The sequence below is a fragment of the Eschscholzia californica genome, unplaced genomic scaffold (assembly GCF_041429995.1).
Source record: "Eschscholzia californica isolate CP2 unplaced genomic scaffold, dmEscCali1.0.p SCAF_6, whole genome shotgun sequence".
Lineage (NCBI taxonomy): Eukaryota > Viridiplantae > Streptophyta > Magnoliopsida > Ranunculales > Papaveraceae > Eschscholzia > Eschscholzia californica.
The window spans coordinates 16,621,670-16,634,822 of NW_028238483.1; the positions used below are offsets into that span (position 1 = coordinate 16,621,670).

The 13,153-nt window shown below is 35.1% G+C and overlaps 1 protein-coding gene and 1 long non-coding RNA gene across 3 annotated transcripts; one reads left to right on the top strand and one right to left on the bottom strand.

The window, feature by feature from the left end:
* Positions 1–1,025: 1,025 nt before the first annotated feature.
* LOC147532040 (uncharacterized) lies at positions 1,026–2,732 on the bottom strand. The gene is made up of 4 exons (XR_015228386.1): positions 2,494–2,732; positions 1,934–1,988; positions 1,732–1,830; positions 1,026–1,308 (listed from the first exon to the last, which is right to left on the bottom strand). It is a non-coding gene; the product is annotated as an uncharacterized LOC147532040 (long non-coding RNA).
* A 4,343-nt stretch (positions 2,733–7,075) lies between these two features.
* LOC147532041 (uncharacterized) lies at positions 7,076–12,092 on the top strand. 2 transcript variants are annotated; one of them, XM_086647571.1, is made up of 6 exons: positions 7,076–7,356; positions 9,063–9,566; positions 9,858–10,007; positions 10,220–10,345; positions 10,454–10,893; positions 11,306–12,092. In XM_086647571.1, exons 1-6 carry the CDS (start codon positions 7,185–7,187, stop codon positions 11,933–11,935), a joined length of 2,022 nt encoding a protein of 673 aa, XP_086503697.1. In that variant the 5' UTR covers positions 7,076–7,184; the 3' UTR covers positions 11,936–12,092. The 2 variants fall into 2 exon arrangements, with proteins under 2 accessions (XP_086503697.1, XP_086503698.1); XM_086647572.1 differs by having other exon boundaries at positions 9,072–9,566.
* Positions 12,093–13,153: the final 1,061 nt, after the last annotated feature.

A 13,153-nucleotide genomic window follows, 5' to 3' on the forward strand; every position in this document is an offset into this window, starting at 1 on the left:
TGTCTTGTAGTTTTATATCGAGCATAGGTCTTTTTCTTTATTGCAACATCCCATTTAAAGACAAACATACTCACCCTTCCTACTGGACTATCTCACATATTCCTCTTAAACTTTTTCAAATTCGTTTGACCAAGTCATTGGCTAGTCCACCTCATCAACCAAACGGTTCCTTACCAATTCTCCGAAGAACACTTTTTACGACATGTTTTTGACAAACCACATCACCCCTATTTGGATCTCTCTACATTTTATATTGAGGTAATTTCTAAAAAGGTCAAAATAATATTGAAAATTAGTAGAAAAGTACAAAACATTTGAAAATTATTATTCAGGTCAAAAAGTGTTCAAATACTAAAATACTCTTTTTTGTCATTTTGTGTAACTAAATTCTTTTTATTTTTTTTTAAACTTTAAATTGATATAACTTTTGTTTGAGATGTCGGATTTCTATAAAAAATATATATTTAGAAATGATTTTTCATTATCTTTCTAACAAGATCCACTTTCAATATTTTTTTTCAAAAAAAAACCCAGAAAAAAACGGCGTTTTTTCCTTTACGTTTTTCTGCAAACGTGTTTGCAACAATCCCTTATGCAAACGTGTTTGCAACAATCCCTTCTGCAAACGTGTTTGCAAAAATCCCTTCTGCAAACGTGTTTGCAACAATCCCTTCTGCAAACGTGTTTGCAAAAATCCGTTCTGCAAACATGTGTTTGCATAATGTAAAATTTGCAAGCTTTGCAGAATATAAACATGAGTTGCATATCTTGCAGACTCGATTTGCAAATCGAGCATATAAACTAAGAGTGTGTCTACAAAATCTTGATTTTGAAATTGCTTTCTTAATTCATCATATAAAATGTAAATGTTTTTTAAATTCAACACAAGAAAACATCTGAATACATCATTTGAACTTAAATCTTGATACACCCCTTACTTAATTCCAACCCCAAATACACCCACAACCGGTAGATTGTACCAAACAGAACCAACAATAGGTTATTCATCAAGGCATCCCGACCACCCTTTCATCTATCTATTAAAAACAATGGATTTTCTCTTGTCAACAACTTCCTTATCCTATTGAATTAGCAAATCCTTCTTCAAATCATAATCTAAAGACGCACCAACGGGAATGCTTTGTTTTCAACCTTTATAATTAAGTGATAAAAGATCCCCAAGTATACAAGTAAGAAACCCTAACAACAACCTTTACATCTTTCTTCTGCTCAGCAGCAACTAATGTTGCACCACCACCACCATAGGCGGCAACAATTGTTGTCAATTCCTGAAGTTCCTTCAAAGACCTGACAAAAATACTATCGCATGACAAAGCCAAAACTTTAAGAACATGTTGGTATCCAAAGTCCAAAGAAGTACATGTAAAAAGTATAAGAAACATATGTTCATGCAACCAATCAACCATTTAGTTTGGAGGCAGACACATAGATTTAAACGAGGATATGCGTTATATTATACAGGAAGCCTGCTTAATGGAAAATGAATGGAAGAATGAGTGACCATGTAACTCAAAAGTATCATTATAGGACAACGGTGTAAGACTCTCTAAGCAACAAGGGTTGTGAACATGAAAAGTTACAAATGCGATATGCAAGCAAAGATACCGTAAAGGACTCCAAAGTCAAACATGTCAACTTAAAAGTATAGAGGACAACTAAAAATCCTATAAATATGAGGTATTGATGACGAATCAGGGATAGTTCGACAACCTGCACAACTGCTTTCTCTCCATCAACTTCTAGGACTTGACCACGTCTGGTAGTTCCATCTCCCAAGCGAATATTGACAATCTCCTGATATTTGGGACCCTGAAACGATTAAAAAGTAACGTCAATGACACTGCACACCACGTCACTGCAACATAGGTAACAATAAAACAGAATAACCAAAAGGAAAATGCAAATAGTATACCTTAACTTTTTCTAAGATAACCAGTGGTCCTGCAACTCCAGAAACAGTTTGTATTCTGAAATTCACAAAGAAAATGATGATTTCATCATCAGTGATCCATGTTATATTAACTCAAATATATGAAGTGAGATAAACACGCACTTAGCATACAGAATATAGTCAAGGTAGTAGGTTAATCCTTCTCCTTAAGTGATGAATAACCAGTTGAATAAAAAATAATTTTACATAAGCTCTTCACTTGGGTAATCTAAATTCAGAAGTAAACATGGCCCAGGAGATTCTACTTCATAAGTTTGAGTTCCGAGCGACTAAAGATCTTATGAAACTGAGACAGAAAGCTCCCTCTCCAATTACCAACACAAAAGGCAGATAGAAGTATATAGGATATATGAAATATCAAGAGTCCAAACCGATGATATCAAAAGCAAAATTTTAACCCACAATAACAATGAAAAACAGTATAAAATGTGGATATACAAATAGATCTAGTAGGCGATTTTTCACCTTCTTCAAGATAACACGACTTAATAGTTTGAAAAAAAGTGTTATCGAGAACTTACCCATTCCAATCTCCAGAGATCCCTCCTCCAAGTCATTTGTAACCCACCCATCTTCAAGCTGATAACCTAAAGAAATTTCATAGAGAAGATTTCGACAAAAGACTCTGCCTTGTACAACCTCAAATTAGGTCTCAATTCGATAAAGCTTATAAAGATAAATAAAACATGAAACTTAAGCTTTCTTAACCAAAGTGAACCCTTAACCTAGGCATAGTCTACTCAATGAACGCAAGGGATGAGTCTCAGAAGTTAATTGTTAAAATCATTTTTTTCTGAACAAAGGAAATAAAACAGGATCTAAAGCTTTCCCCTAAAAACTCCAAAATTTATTATTTCAAGAGAAGAGAACAAACCTGAAGAAATCCCTAAATATCAAAAATCTAATACAGGTACCCGATTAAACAAAGGAAGTAATGGAATTTATCGTCCAACTTAACCAACCAAAATTAGCAAATTCGAACATTAAGAAATCAAGTTGCAGGAAGTGCGTTGAAAGATTGATAAGTTCCTGAGATTAAATGAAACGATAAGATCTTAGAAAATTTACTTACTTTTGGTCTGTTAGAGCAATAGAAGTGAGCGGTGAAGCGAGAGAGAGAGAGAGAGAGATCTGTTGGACAAGAAAAACAAACCAAACAACACACCAATCTGAAGAACCCTAGAAAAACTCCTAAAACTTCCCGCGTTCATGAGAGATAGGTAGTGTGATTTAGTGGGAAGGTTATTTTAGGAACAATATTTTTATAAAATGACCTGATTGATAATTTGTGATATTATTTTAAACCTAAATAACAGTTACCCATAATAAAGTTGACAACTTTGGTTATTTAAAAATGTTGTTGGCTTTTTGAGCTATTGTGTATTTTATATTGACCTAAATAGTCATTTTTTCTTTTATATTTGGTTCTCTTGCCCTTTGGATTTGATGACGTCGAAAAGTGTGTCCTTGTTACGGACCAGCAAATACTCTAACTATCTTTTTTTTGCTTTCATCCCTCCTCCAACTTTAGCGATGACCGAATGAGAGTAAAGGGAAGGGGGGTTCCCCTTAAACACTCTGACGATCAAGTCTGTTGAATATTCAGTATAAGGGAAATAATATAAGATTATGGTTGGAATCTGCCCATTTTGAATATATAGGCATGGTTGTGGAAGATCACCGATTGAGAATTTCCTGTGGTAAGGCACCGCCTTCATCATAGCCACGTTGTATGGTCGTTGATAGAATAAATCACGTCACACGACCGACTCTTGGGTCAATAACGACTTCTGTTGGCGAGAAGTTGTTTCGGTTTCCTCCTATCAACCTGTATAATACGACATAACTCAAGGTGTCGAAAGGGAAATGATATAGTGCCCAGCAATTTTGTCCATTAAAATGCCCAAATTTCCTCATTTGGAAATAAAAGCGGTCCCCATCGTAGTCAAACTTTGAAAAAACCTTGTCTTTTAGTGATTCCACATCAGCTGGGCATTTTAATGGGCTAAAAACTGGGCACTCTAGCATCTCCCGGTGTCGAAATCACTACTATAGACTTTCCTACTCTGTTGAGGGATAAAGCTAACTCAGATCCACTTCTTTTCTTGCCTCTAGGCTAGAGTAGAGTTTCAGGTGCTTAAGCAACTCATACCTACCTCAAAAAGATTACTTTTGTCAGAGTTAAACTCAAGTGACAAAGCTCTTTCGGGTCCACCCCTTTGACACCTCTAACGAGGGCTTGCTCGAGTGGTTGTGAGGTCAAGCATGTCCCGTCTAGGTCACTCTTTTGGCTGGTCAAAGTTAAACAATATTTGATCCAAAACAAATCTCCCTTGTCCTTATCAGAATGAAGAGGCGCGAACGAGTAGTAAAACTCTACCAAGGCCATTCAACCTGCCAGGGTTAGTCATAAGCAAAATATCGTAATATTAACGAGACAATATTTAACCAGGGTTAGTAAACTTCTACCAAGGCCTTCAACACGATTTTTGATTTCCCAACCATGGGGGATATTTGTTTTCCTTCTATTGAACCTCAAACTCTATAAACATAGTACCTGATTATTCTTGTAATTCTTTACTCTTCTAATTCTCTCCAAGAACTCTCTTTCTTCTTATGTTCTTCTGCGAATCACTAACCTTCAGAGCTATTTTAGTCAGATAGTTGTAGTCGCTTTATTGCATATTGGTTATTTCTGAGAACCAACATCATCTAACTCTGTTTGTCGTGAACAATTCATTTCTCATTGACACCGTTGACAACCTGCCTTTCTCCGTCATTCTCAACGTGTTTCTCCAACATCTAGAAGACATCACAGAAATTACTTATGGCATATTTAAAAAGCTAGATGTACTTTCAACTTTTAGCATATCGAGGAACCTCTAATGAAAACCTTAAGAAAGATCACAAGATTCCTTACGAATAGTAAAACTCATATTATTTCGAAGAAAGTTACTGAGTCTAAGTCGTCTATTTGGGAGCCACCTAATAGACCCTGTGTCAAAATGAATATCGGTGGCTCCTTTATTAATCTTACATTAGACATACGAATTGGTATAATATTTCATGACCATGACTTTAAATTTATGAGAAGCAAAAGTAAATCACTTGGGAGGTACATCAAGCACAGAAAGTGAAGTAAAGCTATTCTTCAAGGTATTCAATGGGCACAATCTCGAAACATCAGTCATCTTATCATTGAAGGAGATAACCAAAGCTAAAATTTACATCAACTTCATTTACGTTAGAATTTGGTAGATTAGATATTTAGATAACGTTGTCAAAAGTATACTGATTAGTGATTTATAATCACTAGTTATCGTACTGTATCTTACAACAACGATATTAAAGTCTTGTATCGTTCAGAAATTGATCAGAGATAAACTTATTTGAATATAGAACCCAAAATTGTTCTATTTGAACCATATTGTTCTTACTCTGATTTTAATTCCAGATACCAATTATAAATAAAAATAAGGAACACAGATTAGAGTACAAAAAATAATTTAATTAGAACCGAGCGAATTACCTTTTCAGATCAGAGGTACTTGGATCTGAAAAGCTTTTGAACGTCAGTAAGTATTGAAGAACTCTTGAATGCTTTAAACTCTGTTAATTTGAAGTGAGTCAGATTTCATGGCCTACTTATAGGTGAGAAGTGACTCTTAGCTAACAACCACATTTGGAAGGAACAATCACAAAAGGAACAATCACAGATTTTGGAAAGGAGGTACCAATCTAGGAGTTTAATCCGGTCTGTGGGATTGCCTTTCATAAGACAAAAATAGAGGCCCCTACACTCCTAGCGAAGTACAAAGTGCGCCATTAAAGTGCTCTAAACGCCCATACACCACGCGCGGTGCAAACCATGTAAAACATTGGATCATTGTTGCAATCACACTTTAGTATGATTGAACAAGTTATTATAAACCGTTCATCTTCCTTTTAATCATCTGATGTGAGACTTTCCTTAAATAGTTAACATCTTTCCGTAGTTACACCCAAACTTTGAAAATTAATATCTTATTCATCTAAAATTAATTTTGATAAGATCAAAACCTGATATTCAAGCCCTCCATGAGATAAGGCAACAGTGTGTTTCTCAAGTTATTTTGACAATCTAAACCTTATCAAAAATATAAAAAACGTTCCACGTTCTGATTTTAATACAAGTACCTTTAAGATAATATCTTCCCATTTTGGCATCTAAGCCAATCCACATACTTTCTCTAATAAATACATCAACTATTGTTAGAAATATTGTCTTTGATAAACAAATTTAAGAGGGATGAAGATCAGAGGCTTGAAACGTGTACTAGGTACACTTTCCTTAAAGCATTATTTGCCCCCTCTCACTCGAGATTACTCGAAGGTTACAAGGCAAATTGCTTCCCAAGATATGACAAGCCTTTGTGAAACTACACCAAGTAACTTGTGGAGATTTCACTTAAGGAGCATTAGAACATAATGAAGATGGCAAAGGTTTTCCGACATTATTTCTACATAGTTTTTACAACAACTTCAAATCTGTTTAGAGAAGATCTAATATATAGAAAACAAAAAGACACTTTTCAAGTAAAATCTTTTCACAAAAAAGGTATATATCTCCATATATGTTTATCAAAAGATATAACTATTAGTAATCAAATTCAAATAATACAAAACTAATTTCTGATTTTATAAAATAGATTACTTAATAACTTGTCCAAAATTCCAACAGTAGTGATACCACACATGTATGTTCTATAATAGTTGATCTTATTTTTTTGTTAAGAAATAATAATAGTTGATCTTAGTTTATGGTTTAATTAATATATACTAATGTTTCATAATTACTTACGAAAGACTTTGTTATTATAAAAATAAAGTCAAGACATTGTTATGGTAAATATATTATGGAGATGAATAAAGAAAAACCTAGGAAACCCAACTCCCCCCCCCCCCCCCCCCCCCCCCAACTCTTTTGTATTTACTAAACAAGGACACAACTTTCCTCCAATTTTCCTTGGGCAATTCGAAAAAAAGTATAAGAACTATAGTCAATTTTTTTTCGAGATCTTAAGAAACTAATATTTAAACGCAAACCACATTAGTAGCTCAGATGCATTAACTTGCTTCGAGACTAATTTAATATCATGAATACAAACACATATAGTCATCTCGATAAACGAAATTCAAAGCATTCATATTGAGAAAAAGATCGAAGCTAGGAATGGAAGGGTTAACAAGAGGAGATTCACTTGATCCATTGCTATTTGGTGGAATATCGTCAAGGTTTACAACCAGCTCACAATTTGCTGATTCCTTTGGTTCTCATTCCCTACTCAGACTCAGTGACTTCACTGGAGTCCCTTCATACCCTGATCATTTTCCTATTGATTCCGGTAAGTGGTTCCCCTTTCATTTAATTTCATCTCTTCATGTTTGGTGTTAGCTCCTCGAATACAAAGTCACCAGGGAGATTTTGTCTTTTTTTTTTTTTTTCATATTTCTTCGTATTACTGCATTTAAACTTTTGATTATTTGGGTGACATTATGTTAAGACAAATAAATGCTGAAAATGTAAAAAAACATAAAAGATGTTGGAAGGGATTCAACTACAGACTCAACCATTGTATAATTCTCCTTACTCCCTATAACTCTCAAAGTTGATCATTTTATTGGAGTATTATTTTTTTGGAGTTGTACTGAAACTAAATCAAGTTTAGGGTTGTCTCTTACCATCTGTATCGCTATTTTGAACACATCCTTATAGGTGCAGCAATTTATAATGTTGGTCAGGCTGAAAAATTTAACATTTTAGTGTGAATTACTATTTTTAAAGTAAGCCCAGCATTTAAAAAAAATGCTTTGTTTCACTATTAACTCTGAATCTCTGATAGTTTGACTCTAGAATCTGTTTGATATTTTTGTTTCTACCACATACTTTCATCAATAATTTTTAAAGTATAAATTAAATTTATCTAAAATCAAATTTTAATTGTAAACCTAAATAGAAATTTATCTAAAATTAAATTTTGTTCATAAACATAAATAGTACTTATTTATGCCAAATCCTACAAAAAATAAAATTGGTAATTCAATATTTTGTTAAGGATATATTTGTCAATAAATATTAATATATGTGATTTCGGTGGAATGGGAATCACAAACCCACCTCCCCCTGGGTTTGCTATTACTCCTTTTTGAAGGAATCACATTCCCGGGCCTACACCATTCCCGAAAGCCAAACAATGATCTGGAATGTGATTTCCGGGAACCGCAGTCCATTCCCACGCGTCAAACATGACCTAAAGACCAGCACGTAACTAACTTGAATAATAAACCATTAACATGAACTAAGTAACATTATGAAGATCATCCTGAATATCTTTCCTTAGATGGATTATGATCTATTTACTAGCAACTACTCCCATATAATTATCATCCAAACTACGGTTTGTTGAATCAAATAGAATGAGAATACTAAAAAACACCTAATTTAATTGAAATTGATAAAGAAAAAAAATTTAATGATTCTGGCGGACGATAATCATTGAAGCGGCTACCGCCGCCGGTTAAGCGGAAGCAAAATATGATCGAAACTATACTCGTTTGAGTTTTCTAGGCTCAGATACCATGAAAGATTTAGGTTTTGGATGAGGAAAACCATAGTAGGCCCTAAAATTACAGGTGCTCCACATCACCTAGCCCCAAAAAGAACACTTCTTTGGTTCAAAAAACAAAAATTCTATTTATCCCTCAATTGTGGTCCCTCCGTCGGCCCTCCGTTGATGTGACGACATATCACTGGAGTATATTTTTTCACCATTCTCTCTCCAATTGCTCCACACTCAAGTGATATGTCCCCACATCAACGGAGGGCTGGGGGAGGGACTAAATTGGAGGGATGAATAGAATTTCTCCTCAAAAAACATGAGACAGCTATGGATATATGAGATTAGTTCTACGTGGACTAGGAAAAGTCTCATGATTGAATCTTTACGTTCTGGAACTGTCAACTCATAACTAAAGCCTAAATGGGTTTTGATTCAGAACCCAATAATATTTCTATTGTCTTGTGTTTTGTGGTAGTAATTAGAATATTTAGTGAATGAAGGTGATGGCAGAGACCTCAACTACTACTTACTGTTATACAAAGCTGCACTCAAAGGTGACTGGAAAGCTGCTAAAAGATTCTTCAAAGAAAATCCTGATGCCATAACCGAGGTGATTTCTTACCATAACCAGACAGCATTACATGTTGCAGCAGCAGCAGGACACTCTAAGTTCGTAATCAAATTGGTGGAACGAACGCCTCCAGAAAAACTTGCGCTGAAAGATGGTTATAATGGCGATACAGCTCTTCACCTTGCTTCTGTTGCTGGAATAACTGATGCAGCCAAGGCAATGGTTGAAAAGAACAAAGACTTGACACAAATACAGAATGTGAGTGAGTTGACTCCACTTCTCTTTTGTTCTGCTTACGTTGTCAAGGAACAGGAGGATATGATCAAGTATCTTAGCGTTGTCACCAGAGATGAAGATCCAAGTCCCTTTTCTGGTTTGTATGGTGCTCAACTTATATGCAATATAACTGCTGCTGGATTACACGGTGAGCAACTTATTGTTAGCTAGTTTCAGATATTAGAAGAAACTAATACAGCCTTAGAGACAGTGTTTGGTCGAATCATTTCGAATTTTGTTATTAATCTTGTCAAAATTGGAACTGAAATCACTGAATCTAGTTTTCTTATTTATTTCAATATTTTTTTCGGTTCCTATATGATATATCAGTGCTGATCTGTATCTATAAATCTCAACTATTTTGGTTCTTGCCAATAGTGACGTATAGCGCATAAACATATGATTGATTTGAAGACCTCTGAGTCTATCTTGTTTGCAGATGTTGCATTGTATCTGATCCAGAGATATCCACAATTAGCCACTGCAACAGATCAAATTAACTGCACAGTTCTGCAGGTTTTGGCACAAAAGACTTCTGCATTCCCAAGTGGAGATGAACTAAAGCTTTGGGAACGCGTTATCTACTCATGTTTGTTCCTTACTCATTGAACTCTCATTCGTTTCTCTCCTTCGATATGTATATAGTAATTCTGGCCATTTTGTGTGCATGGTTGGTCGAGGGTTATCTAAACCCCAAAGGCTCTGAAAGGACTGGACTGGTAACCTGCGGCGAGTAAACTTTAGCCTATCAGAATTCTTTATTTATGGATTTTTATTTTGAAAAGGTCGTACGTGTTATAGGTATACCATTACATGTAAGTGAGGAGCGTATTCGATGTCCTGACGGAAACCCACAAGGATTTGGTGGAGATTTCTCTTCAAGAGGACCCTTGATCAAATTTCTCTCATGGACCACTTTCTTGCGAGGTTTGCTTCTTATCATTTTGGGGAAGCATCCAAGTTAGAATTTATATCTTCTTGTGTTATTATTCTTTATGCGGTATTTTCGACAAAACAATCATTTTTCTTATGCAGCTCCTTATATCAGACAAATTTACAACAAAAAGTTAGCACATATCCAAGCTTTGGAACTGCTGAAGTGCATTTGTTACAAAATTTCACTCATGAAAAGCGATCATATCTTAGAATTATTCACGAGCACTAAAATCTTAACCACTGCAGTGAAGTATGGGATAGTTGAAATTGTAATAGAGTGTCGTCGAATTTTACCGGACCAGATTTTGTTTGTTCCTCGCGACGGGAGAAGTATTTTTCACATTGCAGTTGAACATCGAAGAGAAAAGGTATTTAATGCTATGTATGGGATGGGTGGACAGGCGAAGATGTTGGCTTCTTATAGAGTCGAATCAAACAACAATATCTTACATTTGGTGGCAAAACAAGCACCTTCTCCTCAACTAAATATTGTCTCTGGTGCTGCCCTACAAATGCAACGGGAGCTTCAATGGTATAAGGTACAACCGCCTCTTTTGATTTCCTTTTGTTTTGGCCTATTAACGTCTCTTCCGTTTTTTCTTTTCTTTTCTTTTTTTGTAATTTTTTCCATGCCAGGTACGGATGGATATGATGGGTTAGACACTTCACTTTCGATAGATATAATGTGTGATTTTGTACATAAATTCTTGGTACAGTTGCTCACAGCACTGTTAGGACCACAAATTACCACTCTAGATTAATGCCATTTTTGTATATGTAACATGGGTTAACCTAAAATTAAAGTGTAAGTTAAATAAGAAATGACCTAATACCAAAGAGGGAAAAGCATACTTGCAATAAAATGATACCCCGTTTTTTACGCTGTCGAGAACCTGCTATTTTGTCATGGTGTCGGATACTGATAATTAACTTTTTTGAGTTTTTGTGCAGGAAGTGGAGAAGATTGTACAACCAACTTACAGAGAATTGGTAAATAACGAAAGAGAAACACCGAGAGATGTTTTCACAAGAGAACACAAAGAGTTACTAGAGAAAGGAGAGAAATGGATGAAAGATACAGCTCAGTCATGTATGGTGGTAGCCACTCTTATAGCCACAGTAATGTTTGCCGGGATATTTACAGTACCGGGTGGAAACATCAGTGATAGCAACAACATCAATAATGGCGTTCCAATTTTTCTACGTAAGAAAACGTTCATGTTATTCGCCATATCAGATGCTTTGGGTCTATTCTTATCTACGACTTCAGTTTTGATGTTCTTATCTATATTAACTTCGCGCTACTCGGAAGAAGATTTCCTAAGTTCGTTACCGAAAAGGTTGATAATTGGGCTTGCAACTCTCTTCTTCTCTATTGCTTCGATGATGATAGCTTTTACAGCTGCACTTACTATAGTACTTGGTCATAGATTAGCATGGGCTTCTTTTCCAATAGTTATAATTGCTACTTTACCAGTCACTTCATTCGCATTGTTACAGTTTCCATTGTTGGTTGAAATATTTCTTTCAACTTATGGGGCTGGCATTTTTCGGGTTGACAAGAAATATAAACTTGATTAGTTCAAAGAATGTAAGATGAACTTTTTGCACTAGATGTTGGCAGATGAGTTTTATGATATTCTACATGGTTATGAGGACTTCTACCGTATTATGGAATCTACTTGTGTTGTCAATTATATAACAAACAAAACGCGCTGATACCTTTCAATGTTATTTTCTAATTACTTTTAAATATAAGTCCCAGAAGGATTTAAACTGCCTGAAGCAAAACCTAGTGCAATGTACTCACTCAAGCTTAATAGAGCTTTATACAGATTAAAGCAATCTAAACAAATGTGGTGTAACCGTCTCAGTGAATACTGTTGGGGTCCCTCCTTATAATAAAAGGACTCCTAATTGAAATAGGATTTCCCTTATTCCTTGTTTGGGGAAAAAATAAAAACTTCTATTTTTTCAAGTCTAAAAAGGAATTCCTATTTCTATTGGTAAACCTCCTTATTTATCATTATAAAAGGGAATGAAAGGGAAGAGATTATTCACAACTTCCAGAACAAAGAGAAGTCAGAGAAAGAGAGATTCCTAGAGTGGTTCTTTCAAGAGAAGAATATTGGTTTGAAGAAAAGAAGATTATTAATCTTTTGAAGCAATTTAGTTTGTTGTTATCTTCTTCAACCTTTGGTAATCAATGATTTGTTCAAATTCTAAGAAGTTAGAGATTTCTATTACTTTGTTTCTTTGTTCAGTTTATCCACCATAGTTTTGGTGAAGAGTTGTTATCCAAGAGTGTTTCTACACATTTTGAAGAGTTGGTTAATCCTGTATTTGTTTAGGGAAGAGTTGTTATCCAAGAGTGTTTCTACACATCTTGAACAATTGGTTTATCCACCATAGGTTTGGTGAAGAATTGTGTAATCCATTATTTAATTATAGTTGGAAGATTTCTGGACTAGGTCCCGTGGTTTTTTACCTTCTATCTTTGAGGGGTTTTTTGCCACGTTAAATAATGGACTCTCTGCTTTTACTTTCACATCGTTATTCTTCATATTTTCGAACAAGTAAATTAGGTTATTTTTCCTAACAAGTGTTACCAGAGCTCGGGCTAGATTTATCCTTCAGAGATATGAAAGGGAGTAGTAATCGCATCATTAGCTTAGATGGAGAAAACTATTTGATGTGGAAAGCAAAGATGAAAGATTTGTTATACTGCAAAGACCTAGCTGCACCTAGGGGTGGGAAAACGGTCTGGGAACCCGAGATCCGACCCAATCCGCCCGGACC

What these genes read in the sequence shown, in the direction of transcription:
- LOC147532041 (XM_086647571.1), top strand. Translation starts at nt 7,185, where the DNA reads ATGGAAGGGTTAACAAGAGGAGATTCACTTGATCCATTGCTATTTGGT. An exon ending in TCATTTTCCTATTGATTCCG is followed by an intron (nt 7,357 to 9,062) that starts GTAAGTGGTTCC and finishes TAGAATATTTAG; the next exon opens with TGAATGAAGGTGATGGCAGA. An exon ending in AACTGCTGCTGGATTACACG is followed by an intron (nt 9,567 to 9,857) that starts GTGAGCAACTTA and finishes TCTTGTTTGCAG; the next exon opens with ATGTTGCATTGTATCTGATC.